General features: G+C 52.3%; 7 protein-coding genes across 7 annotated transcripts; 3 read left to right on the top strand and 4 right to left on the bottom strand.

Annotated features, from left to right (window-relative positions):
• Window positions 1-62: 62 nt before the first annotated feature.
• Window positions 63-3,727, top strand: GT037_000119 (drug resistance protein; the record flags this gene model as incomplete). Its single annotated transcript, XM_038925166.1, has 4 exons — window positions 63-146; window positions 194-425; window positions 472-2,643; window positions 2,691-3,727. The coding sequence occupies 4 exons, from the start codon at window positions 63-65 to the stop codon at window positions 3,725-3,727; spliced, it is 3,525 nt and encodes a 1,174-aa protein (XP_038791022.1).
• Window positions 3,728-4,012: 285 nt separating this feature from the next.
• GT037_000120 (uncharacterized protein) lies at window positions 4,013-5,277 on the bottom strand (the record flags this gene model as incomplete). Its single annotated transcript, XM_038925167.1, has 2 exons — window positions 4,013-4,549; window positions 4,651-5,277. 2 exons carry the CDS (start codon window positions 5,275-5,277, stop codon window positions 4,013-4,015), a joined length of 1,164 nt encoding a protein of 387 aa, XP_038791023.1.
• Window positions 5,278-6,711: 1,434 nt separating this feature from the next.
• On the bottom strand, window positions 6,712-7,099 carry GT037_000121 (ribosomal protein s28e; the record flags this gene model as incomplete). The annotated part of the gene is made up of 3 exons (XM_038925168.1): window positions 6,712-6,773; window positions 6,831-6,914; window positions 7,039-7,099. 3 exons carry the CDS (start codon window positions 7,097-7,099, stop codon window positions 6,712-6,714), a joined length of 207 nt encoding a protein of 68 aa, XP_038791024.1.
• Window positions 7,100-8,152: 1,053 nt separating this feature from the next.
• GT037_000122 (uncharacterized protein) lies at window positions 8,153-9,453 on the bottom strand (the record flags this gene model as incomplete). The annotated part of the gene is made up of 4 exons (XM_038925169.1): window positions 8,153-8,526; window positions 8,592-8,744; window positions 8,803-8,994; window positions 9,051-9,453. 4 exons carry the CDS (start codon window positions 9,451-9,453, stop codon window positions 8,153-8,155), a joined length of 1,122 nt encoding a protein of 373 aa, XP_038791025.1.
• Window positions 9,454-10,440: 987 nt separating this feature from the next.
• Window positions 10,441-11,607, bottom strand: GT037_000123 (transcription initiation factor-like protein iib; the record flags this gene model as incomplete). The annotated part of the gene is made up of 2 exons (XM_038925170.1): window positions 10,441-11,291; window positions 11,340-11,607. The coding sequence occupies 2 exons, from the start codon at window positions 11,605-11,607 to the stop codon at window positions 10,441-10,443; spliced, it is 1,119 nt and encodes a 372-aa protein (XP_038791026.1).
• Window positions 11,608-11,926: 319 nt separating this feature from the next.
• On the top strand, window positions 11,927-12,418 carry GT037_000124 (uncharacterized protein; the record flags this gene model as incomplete). The annotated part of the gene is made up of 3 exons (XM_038925171.1): window positions 11,927-11,953; window positions 12,003-12,087; window positions 12,144-12,418. The coding sequence occupies 3 exons, from the start codon at window positions 11,927-11,929 to the stop codon at window positions 12,416-12,418; spliced, it is 387 nt and encodes a 128-aa protein (XP_038791027.1).
• Window positions 12,419-14,371: 1,953 nt separating this feature from the next.
• On the top strand, window positions 14,372-17,884 carry GT037_000125 (uncharacterized protein; the record flags this gene model as incomplete). The annotated part of the gene is made up of 3 exons (XM_038925172.1): window positions 14,372-15,381; window positions 15,403-16,968; window positions 17,020-17,884. 3 exons carry the CDS (start codon window positions 14,372-14,374, stop codon window positions 17,882-17,884), a joined length of 3,441 nt encoding a protein of 1,146 aa, XP_038791028.1.
• Window positions 17,885-18,477: the final 593 nt, after the last annotated feature.

Consider the following 18,477-nt stretch of genomic DNA (forward strand, 5'->3'; position numbering starts at 1 on the left):
GCGTCGACGCGTCTTTTGAATTATCGCGACACCGGCGGGCAGTCCGAGCATCAACCACAACAATGCCTCAGACGACGCTGGACGATTGGGCGCAGGACACTGTGAACCCAGAAGTTCGCGCTCACGTCTCCAGTCTAATTTCTGCTGTATGTATCCTGCTTTGCCAATGCAATCGTCACTGACATGTGCACAGCTCGGTGGTATTGGTGATGATGGCACGTATGCACTCGGACACGACGCCCTGCTGTGTCTCAAGGACCTACGGAAATGGCTAAAGTTTGCCGACGGGCAGTACAATCGACGCGATGTTGCACGATGCATGGCCGAAGCAAACCTCGTAAAGGGCGACTTACTAGAGATACTTGCCAAGATATCACCGACTGTAACAGAAAGCGCGTGGAAACACAAGATTGCAGTTGCGACATGTATGAAAGCATGGCTGACGTCCTTGGACTGTACTGACCACTACAGTGGAACTGCTTGTGCCTTTGACATGGCCCAACGAAATCGACCCAACCGAAGCGACCGTAAACCACCATCGACATGGCCCCTACATCGGGCTCGCCCAGATTGGATACAAGCGCGCTATCCTGCAATTCGACCGAGACAGAATCCTCCAGACAGCCGTCAAGACTGCACTTCCTTCAATGGCAGTACCCCTCCGCGAACGAACACCACGAGATGAAGGCATCATCCGGATCGCGCTATATTTCATACGCAATATTGCCATGCTTGCACCGCCCAACGATGCACATATGGACACTGACGAAGCCGAAGTCTCTCGATCTGCAACGATTGATACTTTCCAAGAACAGGATCTATTCCAGGTCATTCTGAGTATCGCCTCCAGCATTGGAGAGGACTTTGTCACACAAGATGTTGTCATACTGGAAATCTTGTTCTTCCTATTAAAGGGTATCGATGCTGAGAAACTCTTCATGGAAGACAAGAAGCTCAATGCCAAAAATACAGATGAGCTCAAGGACTTGATGCAAAAAGAGAAGGCTATGCTCGCAGGCTATGCTCGGCATGCACCAACCCGGCACAACCGATTCGGAACAATGATATGGATGAAGCGGGATGACGAAAAGGTCACGACTATATCTGGGCAGGATGTGCTAGGAAAGGCGCAGGCTAGCATGGACAAGATGGATGCTACGAAGAAGTGGAACAAACCTCGACAAGGAAGGCGCAAGCAGGATGGTAGCGAAGAGAGAGAGGAGTTCGACCTGCCGGTGTCGCTGACGTCTTCTGCACGGAAACATATCAAAGCCTTTGTTGAAGAGTTTCTCGACTCATCTTTCAATCCTCTATTCCTGCATTTACGGAAAGCTATCGAGCGCGAGACTGAACGTGTGGAAACACGGCATTCTAGACAGTACTTCTATCTCGTATCGTGGTTCCTGAGAGCAGAGTGCGCGCGGCGGCGGACTATGAAGGAGAGGGCCGCAGACCCCAAGAGCCCAGAAGTTCTGTCTGCTGAGGATGAGAGCTACGGGCTAGTAGCCGAAGTCATGAACCAGGAGACGTTCATTCTACTCAACCGCTTCATGCAAAAGAGTCAAGACGAGAAGGCATGGCGAGATCTGAACGCCGGACTGAAGTGTTTTACCCAGATCTTGCTCACCGTGCACGAAATGTCCGAGTCGGCACTTGAAGAGGACCAAGAGATTGCTGAGAACATACAGAACCGTATCTTCTACGAAGAGTCAACACATGATAGAATAGTCATGATTCTAAGGTCATACAAGGATCAAGGCTTTGGCTATCTCGATGCGGTCACTGAGCTTTCTCATGTCTTTTTGCGGATGCTTGAGCGCTATGCAAAGCAGAACGTGGATATGCAGATCCGCTCGAAGCGACGAGCTCGAAAGATCAAGAAAAAGAAAGCTGAAAAGCAGGGCGGAGACGGAGAGGAAGAGGGCAACGCTTCCGAGACTGAAGACCTTCAGCAGGCACAGAAGACGGTTTCAGAACGCAAGTTCGATTTCACGAGATTTGCTGCAAAGTTTGTCAACCAAGCCAGTGTCAACACTTTCGTGGCGTTTGCCAAGTATTTCAACGATCTGGATACCGAACAACTGAAGCGCGCGCATCGCTTCTTCCACCGCGTAGCTTTCAAGATGGAGCTTGGTGTTCTATTGTGCCGGGTGGACATCCTGCAGCTATTCAATAAGATGATGAAGGGTCCAGGCGGCCTGGACCCCGAGTCTCCTGCATACAGGGAGTGGGATGACTTTATCAAACACTTCTTTAGGCAAGTCGTAAAGAGAGTACAGGAGAGACCGGAGCTGGTAGTAGAGATGCTGTTCAGCAAGATCCCTGCAACCATCTTCTTCCTTGAACACGGCTTCGATAAGGAGGTAAACACCCGAGCGCCACGAGCGCCAGCAGAGCTAGAAGTCAAACCTGGTATGGAGCTACCGGATCAGATTGGTGTCGCTGTTGGTGTTCTTGTAAACCAGTCAAAGTCGGACCACCTCCGCTGGGTACGAGACGTACTCACATCAGCAGCTGAAGAGCGCAAGGCATGGGAAGAGGCAGCCGAAGCACAAAAGGCTCTAGTGACTGACGCAGAAGAGCGTCCAGAGGGCGAGACGGTCGCCGAACCAGATGCCGAAACGTCGAAGCCACCATCTATTTGTAAGTCCCACTCTGCTGCTACAAAGAAGTCTACTAACAAAATCTAGTCATCAAGCACGACACCGAAGAGCGCCGTATAGCGATGTTCAAAGACAACAAGCTACGACTACTTATGAATTTAGTCGGCTTTGAGAGACTAGGAGAACACCATGACCCGGACGCTGCATGGATTATTCCTTCATCGCTCACGTCAACAAAACTACAAGAAGCCATCGATCTCATTCGCAAGTTTGAGTTCGACCCGCCGACATACGAAGACGGTAAAGCACCAGAGGATATGCTCCGCAGCAAAGCCGCAGCAGCTCGTCGGTCTACCCGCCGGGCCGAATTCGACGATGACTCTGATGGCATAGATCGCGATCTGGAAGATGAGGATCACGGAGAATACGCCAAAGGCGGACCGACTACGCGTGACGCAGACACTGATGTTCCTCGCAAAACACTGAAGCGACGGCGCCGACAGAAGACTCCCGTCGAGCTCGATGAAGAAGAACAAGACCGCCGAGCCGAAGCACGTCGCAAGAAGGAAATCGAGAAACAAGCTAAAGCGTTGAGTACGATGTATGTCCATGACTCCGATGATGAGGACTGGGACGCTGAGAAGGATGCCGCCTTCTTTGCAAGAGAGCAGGCGATTCGTGAAGAGAATCTGAAAGTGTTCAAAAAGTCTCTGGTGTTGGGGACCGTGGAGCCGGCTGTTAGTGTGGGGAAGAAGAGGAAGGCTGATGCGACGATTAAGAAAAGTAAGAGGAGTAAGAAGAAAGCGCTGTTTGAGGATAGTGATGATGATATGGAGGATGCAGAGAGTAGCCAAGCTGCATCTATGACTGAGGATAATCAAGACGAGGATGATGTCGGAGAGGGAACGACAGATACACCGCTTTCGAGTCAGAATGCCAATGCTATGACGGCAGAGAGCGATACGGATACGCCTAGGAAACCAGCGAGTAGTTCAGCTAAGGCTATGGATACTGCAATGGCAGAGACAGATACGGATGACGATGAGGATGATGCACCCGTGGCGCGAAGAGCAGCGCCACGAAATACAAGGGCAGGGTTTGTCATTGACAGTGACTCGGAGTAAGATACTATGTGGGGAAAAGGGGTTCACGGTATGATCTGGAATTTTAGGGTCGCATAGCGTGGTTGCTCCGTATTTGCTTTCTTTTTAGGCTTTGAATACCCATTATCTCTGTTGTTGACAATCCCATCTCGTCCGGTACTATCATGACTTCCCAGGCTCCTGCTGTAGGCAAGAAGCAGATGGCTTCTACCGGCAGGAACATCCAGATTCCTGCCTCAAGTGCCAGTGTACGAGTTCGGTGTATGCCTTGTAGGCAGTTCATACAAGGACATAACATATCTGTACTTATCCATCATCGTCATTGTCCCCAGGAAACCCCACGACAGCCCTCCTTAGCCTCACCTCGCTAACTGCCCCATCAACCTCCCACGTGGCCTTGCACTCATACCGTCCCTCGAATCTAATCCACATGTCTCTCAGAAAGAACCTTGCCAGCACCCTGCTTTGGTATAGCACAAACTTCTCGTCTGTCGGATTAATGGTATCGTCTTCTTTTTCATCGTCTTTCTTCGGACCCTGCGTCCACTGCGGAGGTGAAGTTGGACTAGCTAAGAGTATCTTCCGAGGCGAGGATTCCAACGGCAGGGTAGATTGTTGCGACTGGGATGATGACGGTGGTGGGAGGAACGGCGAGGAGACGGGAAAAGAAAATGGCGCGTTGATTGGTATGAAGGTATCCCAAGCTGGTACTCCGTTTATAATGGGACTTGAGCCCGCGACGGGCGACGCAAAGGTTTCGTACCAGAGGCCTGTGGCGCTGAACGATGCTCTGACGTACAAGGTCCATGATAACGAGAAGCCTAGGTTACGGTAGGAACCAGCCTGATTGTCTCGTTAGTCAGCTCAGTGCTTACGGTGATGATGATGGACGAGATGGTATTTGTAGGACCGGGAAGAGAAATTGTCAACAGAGAAAAACTTACAACAACACTGTTCCCCATCCTCCTAATTACAAGAGTATTTCCTGCAGTACTCCTGTCCATTTCCCTCCGATACACAAATTCGTCGACTCGCGGATCAAGAAATGCTTCTAAACAGTCTCTGTTCGTGTGACTAAGTATCGTAGCGACTGCACTACAAAGACGCGGGTAAGCAGCTCCAACTAATGGGTCTTGAGTATTGAAATACCGTTCCAGATCGATGACATGTGGAGCGCGGGCAAAACTTCCAGCTTGTTCATGGCGAAAGTATTGAGATCCAGACAGAAATGTGGAGGCCACGACAGTATCGTGGACGTCTCCGGCAGGGTCGGAATAGTACGCGTTGTCCAGCTCCTCTATTCTGTCTCGCAGCTCTTCTTCATCGCGCAGACGGGCTTCTGCGGCGAGTCTGGCAGGGGAGAAAGGTAGGAAGGATGTGATGGTGCCACTGAAGCGGAACAGTGTGCTAGCATTTGTTGTCTTCTGCGGACTACATCGTCCCGGGTCTCTGAAGGAGGCTTTGTAAGTCGAAGAGATGTGCATCGCGTCTATGTCTTCCCATTCCTCGTCGTCAGGTTCCCAGAGGGGCTTTCCCTTGAAGGGAGAGAGGTCGCGCGGACTGGTTAGCATGGTGATCTCACTCTGTTGATCAGATATTGTGGTTTGGGTTGTAAGAAGTTGTATGGCAAGATGGAGGTCAAAAGAGAAAGGTGAGTTGAGGGAAAGCGTTGAGCTACTGGGGTCACTGTCTAAGTACTCTTGCGCAAACAGTGGTGCGATTTTGGAGCCGTGCGTTGTATGTGCTCCTCCAAAATCGACTTCGGACGACGGCAACGGTGACGGCGCGGGTCGGGTTGGATGTTGGTCCACCTAGCTGATTGTCCTATTCCGTCTAGCTGAAAGCTGTAGCGATGGCATGATCGATGTGCTGTTGTCAATGGGCATCAATGCACCTCCATCATCGATCATGGAGGGTAATCCGGAGTGAAACACGGGTGCCGAACCCAAAAGTACCTTTGAGGAACCTCCTACCATGAACAATGGGGAGCTAGAAGACGATAAATTGGACCTTTGCGAGCGGCGATCGTAGAGTGAGGGTCCACCATTGAGTAGGAGATGCGTTTTGGAATCTCCGCGGATGGCTTCGCAGAACAGATAGGCAATATAGGAGGATATCACAGCCCGTAGCGTCGTCGTATTGGGACATTAGATACAGGACGCTCTGCGCTCTAGCCATGGCGACAGGTATAATTACGGCTGTAAGGAGTAAGAAAGTGCCTCTAGGAGATGATATGGTGTACGAACAGTGCTTGGGCTTGAGATGGTAGATTGTTGCGTGCAAGGTGTATCGAAGAAGCCGTGGAGAGCAAAACTGTTGTATTGTAGCATGAAGTTATAGCTCAATGATTCCCTTGTCGCTATCCAAGAGCGGCATCCGAGGGCGCTTCAGGGCTGAAGCGAATAAATTGAATTCAAGTTGCTGTGTGTAGGGTCGTACCATAAGTATTGTACCTGTGGTTGGAGACATTTTTGACCTAACAATCCATAAGTAGATGTCCGCAGGGCTAACATATATTTCATCAAGTTCGTCCAGTGGTATCGTGTGTCATTTGATAAGGTTATTAGCTGGTTCGGGGGCAAAGCATAGCGTGGTAGTCGGCGGAACGAACGTCTCGAGCATCTCCGAAATCATAAACCGATCGAAGGCTCACAAGGCGTGCCTAGAAGCAGATCAGTCCATATCCAATAACGTCAGCACCCATGTTTTGTCCTGCCAGCGGCTTCCATATGTCACATCCACATCCACTACTCAATGGGAGTTGGTAGATTTTCGATTCATTCAGGGAGAGAACCCAGACTTCTTGATATATCGTCGTAATCGTATCTCCCACAGATCAACTCATCCCCATCCTCCGCTTCCGCAGCGCTAGCAAGAAACACTACGCCATCATATTGTCCATCCTCGTGAAGTCCGTATAGATGCCCATAGCTTTCGCAAAGAACTCCGGTAACCGAATGTAGAAAATGCCGCTTTCCCTTTTTCCCCGAGAGTTGTTTGCGGGCTTATCGCAGACGCCTGGCCTCACGCTCGGATTCGAGGAGGCAGAGAATGTCGTTCTCGCGGACTGTGGTGCATGTGTTAGTATTTTGGAGGGTGCGCGGGGTAGGCAGAGAGTGCGTACCTGGGCCCTTGACGTTGCGGATGATGGAACGGGTCTGGTCGTTCATGAACTCGACACGGCACTGGGTGACACCACCACGGGAGCCTGTATTATGTCCGTCAGCCTGCCATTCTCTCAAGTAACGTTGCATCCTCCACGATTCCTTGACTGCGCCCTTTTTCTTCTTCTTTCTCTTCTTCTTGTGGGGAGATTCGGAAATTTCGCGTACCGGTTCGGCCAAGGACACGGGTGACCTTGACGAGGTTGACGGGGGCCTTAGCAGAGTCCATTTTGTGCGATTGTGAATTTCGACGGGAGTCGGTTCGTTCGGTGTACGGAAGAGCTGGGTTGGGCGTTCGGGGATGGAGTCAAGCTGGCGATGGGCGAGCGTGAGGGCCGTCGGTGGGCAAATTTCCAATGTGCGCTAGCTAGGCGAGCAGGGGTCCGATGCGCTAGTGCATGGCCCACTCACATCAGCGTCCATGTCAACACCAACACCGACGTCGCAGCTTTATTTCGTGGTTCTCGGTAGTCACACATCCTATTGTAGATTCCGAGAGCTAGGGGCGATGCGCTCGCCGCCTGGTAACTTGCACAAAGGCCAGCGAAGCACCCAGAGGCCATTGCAGTCGTCCGGCCCACCAACCTTGGAGTGCACAACCCAACGACGAGCGCCACAGCTGGGGCTACAGTTTGAGCTCAAGGCACCCATTCTCTTTTACAGTAGAAAGCACAGTTTCACCTGTTACGAAGGCTTCATTATCCCAAGAAGCAATAGTTTCTAGTGACAGTTTTCATTCCATTTATCTACTAAACATTATGAACAGACCACAGGCTAAAAGCGCCCAACCATGACAGCCACCACCACGGCAATTTGACGAGGACTGACTATGAGTACTGAGTGCATTCCTCCGGTTACGAAAACGACCGTGCGTAGCGTCATGAAGACCATGAAAGCGCTTCTTCTATGCCTCGTCCTACAACTCGAAGTTGCCGCGAAGTAGCAGATCTGGGCCACAGTGGAATTGGCAATGTCGATACCGTAAGTGTCGCAATCTTCATCACGGCGAAGTACTTCAAGAGCCATGTCTAGACTCTCGCCGGGCATCCATAGTTCCAGACCAGACCATGAGTAGCACGTAGCGCCGATTCTGCAGCCTCAGTAGTTGTGCATACCTGAATCGGCAGTCATGAAGATGGATAACGGATATCAAAATAATCTTTGTCGTAGCAGATCTTTCCTGGCGTCGTGATGGAGATGAACACAGCAGTACAATTCGTTTTGTACCCGTCTCGTTTTTGATGCCTCGACTTCAACAGGTGCTTGAAGGGATTTCTTCCCCTCACATATTCGCATATGCCGCTGCATTTCTCCTCAGATATCTTTTGAACATCTTTTGAGACAATCTTGCCGACACAGGAAGAGAAGTGAACGCAGCAGCAGCAGCAACGGTCTCTGTCTCCGTCTCCGTCAAAAACGTACTCGCTGTTGTAGTCCGCGTAGCGACACTGATATCAGTAGCAGTACTAACGATGGACAGCACAAAAGGCTCGGGACCCGCAACTTGGGGATGTGCCTCGTTTTCTCCGAGGCAGTATCCGAAGCCGGTTTGACATCCTGCATAGCAGTATTCGGGTCTGTTGCCACAGTACCCGTACTGGCTGCAGCAGACGCCGTGTTGAGAGCCGGTGCAAGTGTAACCTTCGATAGGTCCGCCTGTTCGACTTTCGTCAGTGAGATGTTGAAGAGGGAAGGGAAAGGGGGTTTAGCAGAAGACCTACATTCACCATTGGGCGAGATCTTGAGCTCTTTATAGGGAACAGTTGGAGGCGGCGGAGCAGGTTGGGCGAAGGGATCTGGGATGGCTTGGTGGACCGGTAGGGAAGCACTTGGGTCCTTTCCGAAGAAGGTCCTCTCGCCAGCTTTCTCGATGCCTGAGGTTATTCGTCAGTGTTCGCTCAGAAGACTTCTTTCAATCCGTCATCAACTTACATGTCTCAAGGAAGAGATCAGCACCAGCCTTGCACACCCAACTTGGCTCACCAGCATATCCACCTTCCCTTTCATAAGCGTCGGTACATCCGGTGCTGTTACAACTCCCTGTCGGACATTCGCCTTGCGGCCCTTCTGGAGTATGTAGGTACGCGTCAGGAACGTAAAGCTTGATGCCACCTTCAATAAGCGCTGCAAACATCGTTAGTCCACAGCCAACTATCAAGGTTGAAGAGAAGACAACTTACGGCAATACGTCGCATTCTCAGGCCCAGCGTTCAGGTCACAATCCACAGCACTGAGATCATACCACATGAATCCCTTGCTCGGCTCCAAATGGTACTCAACTTGGATAATACCCGCCGGTGCCACCGCATAGTGATCCAGATCCCGTATTTTGAGGCTCAACCCCCCACCTAGCGCTTCAGTATTTCGCATCTCGTGGATTACCGAGCCACCACCGCCAGGAACCATTTCTCGGTAGGCGTTGCTGCCATCGATACCGGAGTCTTGGGGGCCGACTTGCCAGAAGAAGAGGGGGTAGGGGCAGTGGTTTATGAACTTTACGATGTTGTGGCCAGAGACGACGGGGACGAAGAAAACCGAAACAAGACAGAAGAGAGTGATGAGGGAGGGCATGATGGGCTCCATGGCGAATGTTTAGTAGTTGGTGGCTGGCGACCTACGGCTCAGAAAGCTCGTGATGGGCCGGGTTAGGGAGTGAGGGAAGTACTCCCGGTAAGCTCCAGTGTAGGCTCGAGGAAAGCTTGACGGAAACGTGAACAAAACCATGGAAGGCAGTAGATGCGGTTTTATAGGAAGAACGATACACCACTTTCGCCGGGTCAGCTCCGCTTGCGCTTTCTTGATATTTATTAGGAATGATACTGCTTTACTGGAACCAGCCTTGTCCTCTTTCTCAAAATGGTGAGGAAACATTTATGGAGGTTAGACTGAGGGGTGGCATCATGAGCAAAGCCCCAACAATGACTATCACAGCATCATACTGGTACTTGATAAGGTATGCTCGTAATGCAGCACAGACGTATGCTCTTGTGGGGGAAGACCCTCTCCCTTCCTCAGCGTAACATACATGGAGATTTGAAAGCGTTGATTACAACATGAACTCAAGATGGACGAGCAAGAATGGCTATCGGACGAAAATGTTGGGCAGATTAAGATAAATCGCGATATTGGGATTATGTACTCGTAATGCAATGTCAACAGGGTCTACACCAGGGTCCTCTGACCAAACTCTGAGGGTTGAATCGTCGGTCTTATGCTGTATGCTTGTAAGACCAGTATATGTGGCTTACAGTCATTTTCACCTCAACATGTCGACGTACTTTCCAAACCAACGCCGTTTCAATTTTTTCGATATGTGCCTATCTATCGGGTATCATGTGTTGTTGCCAAAGCAATTTGAGTGAGGCTGCGAGAGAGAGAGAGAAAGAGAAAGAGAAAAAAAAAACGTACTAGCAATGCCACCGTATTAAGAAAACCCCAAGCCTTAGCCATACCAGAGAATTACGAACCCTGTTCATAAACACCATGCAATGCGCTGTCCTTGTAAATGCAAAACCATTCTTCTGATGAGACGTCAAACTTCCAACGCGACCCTCAAGGCTCGCAAGACAACTATGCTTGCGGAATCCTGGAGCGGTCGCCACCCTTTGCGATCCATTCCTCCTTGATGAGCTTGTCCTGTTCCAAGTGCATGAGCTTGTATGCAGTGCGGATGGTTCCGTCGCTGACTTCGACTGCGAGACCAATCTCTTTCGGAGACTTGGGCTGGCCCATGAGATGGGAGACGAGGTAGAGACAGGCACCAGCGATGGACAGCGGCGAGCGTCCAGCTGCGACTCCGTAATGAGCGACCTGATCCGCGCATTCCTCTGCAACCATCTGTACCTGTGTTCCAAGGGCAAGTTTGGCGCAGGCACGGGGCATGAGACTCGCGGCGCTGGTGGCTGTGGTGCCGCCTTTCTGGTTGAGAAGGTTGACGGTGTCGATGACAGCACCGTTTCCTGCGACAGAGGGCCCGCTGTTCTGCGACTTTTGTATGAAGGCTTCGAGAACCTTGAATGTACGGCCAACTTCCTTCTTGCTAACGTTGGTCATCTTGAAGATCTCACGGAAACTGCGCTGCTGGTCGTGCTTCCTACACGCGATGAAGATGCAGCCGGCGATAATAGCGTCTTGCGATTTGCCTTTGAACAATTTGGCGTCGTCGGTCATCTTGAACAGCATCTTGGCTGTCTCGGCAGTCGGGCGACTGATGTTTTGTGAGTCGCACAGGGCCGAGATCTGTCCATATGCGGCCTGCAGGGCCTTGTTGATTTTATCGTGGTTGCTCTTGTTGTGCGCGCGGCTCAAGTCGCGGACTCTCATACCACCATCGCCAAAACCGATCTCTGTCTGGAGTTGAGAGCCATGGAGCAGCGGGTTCGCGGCGTCTCCGATACGCGAGGGATCGTCATTTCCTTGATCTAGATGCAAGGCGCAACATTAGCATATGTCTCACTTGCATTTCCTACAAGCAGGCAAGTACTTGCCGTCGTTGGAGAAAGTGCGCCACTCGGAGCGCGTGTCTATAGTCCTCTCTGCGAGAACGCGACCGCAGGAACCGCAAATGGTGTCGCCGGCGCTGAACTCTTCAACTAGATTCGGAGGATTCTCCTTGCAGTCCGGGCAGATCATGGCAACGTTGAGGTCCTCCTGCCACTCGTCTTCTTTCACGGGCGCGGGCGCGGCTTCATAGACCTCGCCAGGCGACAGCAGGCGACCATCGGGAGCGTACGACATGGTTGCAGCAGTCTGGGGATCAGCTACGGATTTGTATTGGGTTCTAGCTATTGCGCGCGGTCGACCGACGACACTTGCAGACTGCTTCTGGGGCGGAGCAGGTCGAGTGAGTGTGGTGGTATGAGACAGGCTGCAGGGCGGAGGAAAGACGTGACGGAGCCAAGGTTATAGTTGGAACTGCAGGCGGCCATTTGCTACTTGGCGCGCGCTAAGCTGTTTGCGGTCGCGGCTCAAGCTGCGGCGGTCCACGGTTTTTCCCCAACATCGACCTTCACTGTAGCTCCCATTGCCAGCTTCCCCACCTCACCACACCTACACAATGATCGCGCAATCCATCAGGGCCTCGGTACGGTTTTGTTGCTGCTGGAATCTGGACACGTACTGACCCGCCACAGCGCCAGGCGCTTGTCCGAGTTGCCCGCCAGCAGCCTGCCTTTGTCGCTCGCCGCACTTTCATCACTCCCTCGGCCGTCCGATCAGGTGATTCATCCCAAGCGCTCACATATGGGACCGTACTGACCCAATTGGTACTCCAGCCGACCTAGTGCAGGACCTGTACCTCCGCGAGCTCAAGAACTACAAGGTTCCCGAAGTCAAGGCCGGCGACGCTGAGGGCCACGTCCAGAAGTTCACTGTCCCCAAGGCCCCCGCTTCCCCCGAGGAGACCGACATCGCGAACGAGCTCAAGGCATACGAGACACAGGCAGTCGACGTTGAGGGCGCTCAGGGCGAGGACGACGCTGTGCTGCCCCAGGAGGACTGGTTCGAGGAGGAGGACGAGAGCATCACCACCCCTGGAGCCACTCACTAGAGCGCTGCTGGGTGAGGGAAGCCATGTATTAAAATACTAGCGACTGTGCCAATACCATCGGGCGATGAACCCAACTGAACCTCAGCCATGTCCGGAATATGTAAATCACGTGACGTGATATACGATCAACGTGGGGGTGCAGAGCATCCAAAACTGACTGTGACTATTCATTGGTTCCGTGGCATGTTGAGCAGTTCAAGTCGTGACTATTGATGCTGGGTCCAGACGGACGAGTGCGTCGATCTAAAACAGCTGTTCTTTGGTGCCTCAGGACAAAGGTGCCCAAACTAAACTACTCATGGACGGGCATTCTTTTTGACTCGATACAGGCCGCGATCTACAAGTACATGAGACGTGGAAGTTATACAACTAGCCTGCTCAGGGTCTAACATCCGTGCTTTGTCGTGATGGACTGGGAGCTAACACGGGTCCGCAGTTGTTGGAATATGTACTTTTTGTGCATGCGCATCGTGTTTTGAGAAGCAAGCATCCCACCTTGGCAGTTGATCTGGCGTATGTTCAGGAGAGGGGGTAAAACACGTGAAGCATGTGCGGGGTGCCATGATCGTGATGAGGTTTTGGCAGGCGCTGGCTTACTTTTACGTGCCAGCCTGTAACGCTGTAACAAGTGACTATTCTGTCGCATCTATTCCCACCCAACTTCACACCTTCACTCATACGACGTGCCGCGTTTCTGACCGACTGATGCACATCGTTCCGAGAAGCGTCCATCGTACGCGGCTGGCAGTGGTGATCGCTACACATGCACACGCGACTGCATCATCGACTGCGGCGACCGTGGCCCCTCAGATAAGCCGGTCTGCACAGTTGTCTGTCTGGCATGTCCCGTCCCGATAATGCTCTCATGTTCGGAACCTCGGACAAAGCACAGGATGCGCGTGGGGCTGAAGAGGCATCGCGGTTGGACTCTGTCGCAGTAGCTGCAAGCACGGTCGCCTATCTGCATCTACGGCTTTGCATACCGACGTCCTAGTGCGGTGCGGACGATGGACTTTTTTTGGTTGAGAGGTTTACCCTGAAGCACTAGCACCTGTCCACCAGTCGTTGGAATAGTCGACCAGCATTGCTCACCTCGTGCTTGTTCTAGTCATGATGGAAAGACGTCAGGACTGAAACGAGGCGGTAAGAAGCGGGGGTTTTGCAATATACCCAGGTCATGGCCAGGAGATTGCAGCCATGAGAGATTGCAGTGTTCGCAGTTCACGTCAGGGAAAAACAAGTTCGTTCGCCGGGGGGCCCACTGCGCAGTAGACGCAGCCTGTCCCGACCATGTCTACGCGATGCATAGCTGGCACACCACCGGATCGCCACAGGACTTTGTCTGTGTGACGAAAGGCGTCATGCTGGCCGTGGATGGCGGGCTCCCTAAAACTCGTACCCAGCGTCCAAAGGTAAAGAAACGGCGCGGTGCGGGTCAGTAGACGAAAGGCAAATGATACCAAGAATACGCCCGTTTTTAATATAGAATTATCGCTCCGACGCGATCTGCACAGGCGAAAGCTGCGCATATGACCCCTGCTAGTCCCAGTTCGTCCGCCTGCGAAGCGTCAAAGTAATAGCTCTAACCTGCCCCCAGCGGCGTCAGCGAGTGCTGAATCTCAAACCTGAAGGCCTGCCAGTCGCTACTACCTCTTGTCCAAGTACACCATTCGCTTTCGCACAAACTTCTCAATCCCCGCACTCCAAGAGCGGCTTCCGTTCGCTCCCGGTACCACAGCCTCGTTTGTGACGTCTTCGCGTCCTTCACGCAACCCTACTGGACTTTCGCCCGTTCACTGCCACTGCCTGCACAACGGCCCGCCTGACAGCACAACGCCGCACCCGTCCCAATTCAGCGCCATGAGCTCATAAACCTCGAAGTGTGTTGACCAAAAATAACAGCCGGCCCTTTACTGCGACTCCATCCCCCTGTTGCATCCAACTCCCGTCGCCATGCCCATCGCCGTTGCTCCGGCTCCGCGCGGCCACTACTCCCTCGCGAATGCCATTCGGGGCAGGAGTAGAGCCGCGTCAGAGGTCGGCCCGCAGCCTCCCCAGGAAACTCAGCGCGCCCAGCTACCCAAGGCCGCTTCGTACACGTACTTCCCCCAGGTCAAGGACATCAATACTGATGTGCCGGTGGTAGAACTCAGAGGCTCCGAAGACGATGTCGAGACTGGCAAGAGCGAAGAGCGAACGTCTGAGAGCAACTCAGGTGGATCGAGCCCCTCCTCAGAAGAGGCTCCGGACATAGCTGGTGTGGAAATGCCGCAACTCAGGCCCAACAATCTCTCGCGTCGTTCCTCGCGATTTCTCCCCTTCTCCAGCCGGAGCAGAGAACCGTCAGCTGAACGCAAGGCGGACAAAAAGGCTGAGCGCGGCCGGACTGATGCTGTGAAGCAACAATCAGAGTCCCCAGCTGGCTCCCCGTCGCGCTCCCTCACCAATCTGAGGAGGAAGTCGTGGGTCATAAAAGAGCAATCGGGAGATTCTTCGTCGCCTGTGAAAGAAAAGAAACTCAAGAAGAAGAGTGCCACCGACAAGGAGCAGCCCGCTACTACTACCACTGCTGAGCCAAACAAGCGCAAGACACCAACGACTACAACCACAACCAGCATTCCAGAGGAGTCTGAAGCGAGGGACGTCGTGAAAGAAGACATTCCGCCGCCAGCGCCTCTCAACAAGAAGAACAAGCGCCTTAGCGGTCTCTTTGCCAATTCGAGCAGTGCCTCCAACTTGCCCTCTGTACCCAAGTCCTTCTCGACAGAAAAGCTTCCACACTATCCGCAAAACCACAATCCAGTCAGCCCGACCCACGTTGTTCCGCCGCTACCACGCAACGTATCCGCGGAAAAGCTCAAGGGTGTCAAGACGGAGCCTCGCAAGAAAGACGAGCTATGGACCGCATTCAGGACCCTCGACGCAGATCTGCGCAAGCATGACTCCCCATTCTCGATAGCGAAGTAATAACTAACACATAACAGATTCCAATCCAAGTCCAGTTCGCTGAAAGCAAACGTCGTCCGGACCACCCTTCTTCCTTTTCTCCGCCAGTATACCGCACACCCTTCAAACCACAAGCTCCGGCCGGAAGATCTCGATCGACGCGTCAACATTCTCAACGGATGGTGGACCGGCCTTTTGGAACTGGTTGCAGGGCGGAACAATCAGTCGATATCTGGCACAGATCGCCCAGTCATTTTGGAAGGAATCGCGGCCATCATGGAGAGACCCGAATGGAGGCTCTACCCATCTCCTTTCTGTGCTCTTGCAGACCGCGAAGAGACGTTGTCCACGTCCACAACCGGCTCTGCTTCGTCTAGTCAATCCGACTTCCTCGCCGAATCCGTTTACCACAACGTTCGAAATATTTTTACGCAGAACCTGCAATCACAAATGTCTTTCGTTGTAGAGAAAATGTCGTTACGGAACGCTGCAGCTAGCCTGGTCACCTTTTGCGGAAAGACGTGCGCATATGCTTTTTGCTTCTGCCCAGGCGTCGCCGATGTGTTGGTGCGCCTGTGGAGTCCCTCACTCGACATGATGAAGCGGGTCATGGAGGAGTCTGGTGTTTCTAAGCTAGACCGACTCGATGCTGTCTCGGATCGAGTTGTGGCTGCTTTCCCTCCCATGCTTCACTCCTTGAAGTTGCTCTCGCTCCATCGACTCTTACGCCAGTTGCACAAGCCTGTGTTGCCTCCACTCGCCATGGCGAATCTTGACTGGTATGGGCTTTGGACCAAGCGCTGGTCTGGCGCTGAAAGTGATCTTTTCTATGTATTTGTCAAACATTTCCATATTCTAGTCAGCGAATTCCTGCCTGTTGAGCCCAGTCAAGCGGAGCGCATCTGCGTGCCAGGACTCATCATGGTACATGCCCAGATATTGGTCAACCTTGATGCAACAATCAACAGGAATACCGCGCCGCAACAGCCAGTGGATGATCCATCGAGGGCAGCAGACATCACGTTCGATGATGTTCTAGAACCCGATGCTTCTGCCTCAAACGTCGCTCTCCCGCCCGCGAATGCTACTCGAATGATGCAGGAGAACCGACTTATTATGCTAATACGGGATTTTCTCTCCGAGCGAAACTCGCATCTTCACATTGCCAGGCGCATGTTTGCCGACAGTTTTGCTCGTCTCCTCCAGGCGCAGGCGCGTAAAATCTCCATCTACGACAACAGTGCCTGTTACACTCTCTGTGACTTTCTCGAAGAGGCTCTCATCATCATGGTCCGCTACGAACAGCACGATAGCGATCAACACGCAGTAATGGATTGGCCATTCTGGCTTACCGTCTTCAAGGCAATGGCCGCCAGTCATAACACAGCTACAGAAATCAAGCTGTACGCATTCCTCTACAGCAGCTGGTGCACGCTGTGTATGGACGAGCGAAGAAAGGGTGGATTGTGCCTTGACTTCCTTCTGGAACCCGCTTTCTTTGAAAGTCGGTTCAACCACTGGTGCCCTATGGTACGGTCTTACTTCATGCGACTGATCTGCTGGCGGGTTGCGCGTTACGATGGAAATGAGACCGATGTTGAAGTGTACGTATTCTTGACGTTTGACAATGCTGGCGAATACTAACATTGCTATAGTGCCGTAAAACGAGCTTTGAGTGACCGGCTCCGGTCCATCTGGTCTCACTACCTTTGGCTTCAAGAAGAAGCTGAACGTAAGCAGATCGTCTACCCGTCGACCCAGGCGTGCAATCCTGCACCAGGTCGACGTTTCCTCATCATACGTAATGATAATCCTATTGTGGCCAACAGCGGCCCGTTCCTTTCGTTTGACGGCGTCGTCCAAAACCCTAATCAACGAAAGCCAACTCCGACTAGCACCACTATTCCAGAAGCTGAAGTTCGACCAGCTTCCGCCCTATCTGCTGATTCAAGCGACTTTCCTGACGAGGAGGCCGGCAAGGGCAAGTGGAACATTTTGCGAAGTCTCATGGGGGGCAGCTCCAAGCAGACCGCGAAGGCGAAAAGTCCTGCACCATCCATCAAGGAAAAGGAGAATTCGAGCAAGACATCATCCCCTGCCAAGTCCACGACCGAAGCACTTGCCAATACCGCATTAGCTGCCGCAGAGGCCCCCGTATCCATCCCCACACAACCACCACCCTCTACTCACCGCACCTACAACTTCCGCTTCTCCCTCGAATGGGTCGACAAGCGCTTTGGTACCTACCACAACATGCGTCTTCAACCCCCCAAACTGCCTGCTCCCGCCCAATCCCTACTTCAACAAAAGGGAATCAATACAGAGCCTGTGCTGGCTACGCCTCCAATCGGTGCGGCGGCTACGTCAAGTACGTATGCTGGAAGGGCACTGGCGGAATGGACGTTTGTTAGTCACGAATGCCAGAACTTCTTTGATAGGAGAAAGAATGAAGGCGTGCCGACCAACAGGCAGGTCGAGACGCCTACGCTTAATGTTGAAGCTTTCAGGAGGCCGGGATAAGAGTGTATGAGGAGAAAGAGGGCCGAGGAGGAGTAGGGAGGCAGAGCAACTACATTCACTTTTCAGAAACGAGTATATACTTTCGGCTGGCTCGATACCGACACACACACGCACACGCACGCACACACAGACTTTGACGATTTGCATACGGACTGCTCGGAAGCGGAGCATCCCCTGGCGGCGTTTCTTTCACATCAATTCGAGGCACATCGAGCACCATTCTCTCTCTCTTGTTTAACACCGTCATCTGGCATGCATGGCAGTGCGCTTCTTGCATTGCCTTACTTTTCTTATTCATCACTTTCTCTTTGGGTTGTTTGTAAACTTGGCGTGGGCGTAACGTGTAAGAGCGAGTAATGGATATATTATACACTTTCGAGGGCCGCGGAAGCTGGCTGGCTGGTTGGATATTAGATATATGAATTGTATTGCCTTTTTCTTCCTTCATCTTTTCGTATATGTCATGTGTCTATATGGAAAGAAGAACGAAGCTGCACATGAGCAAGGTTCTCGCTTACAGATGGGTATTGTACATTCGTTACGCCTGATTCTACCATAAAGAACATAACTCCGGTAACTCCCTGGGCTTATCT

This window comes from Alternaria burnsii, assembly GCF_013036055.1.
Source record: "Alternaria burnsii strain CBS107.38 chromosome Unknown 705, whole genome shotgun sequence".
NCBI classification, from domain to species: domain Eukaryota; kingdom Fungi; phylum Ascomycota; class Dothideomycetes; order Pleosporales; family Pleosporaceae; genus Alternaria; species Alternaria burnsii.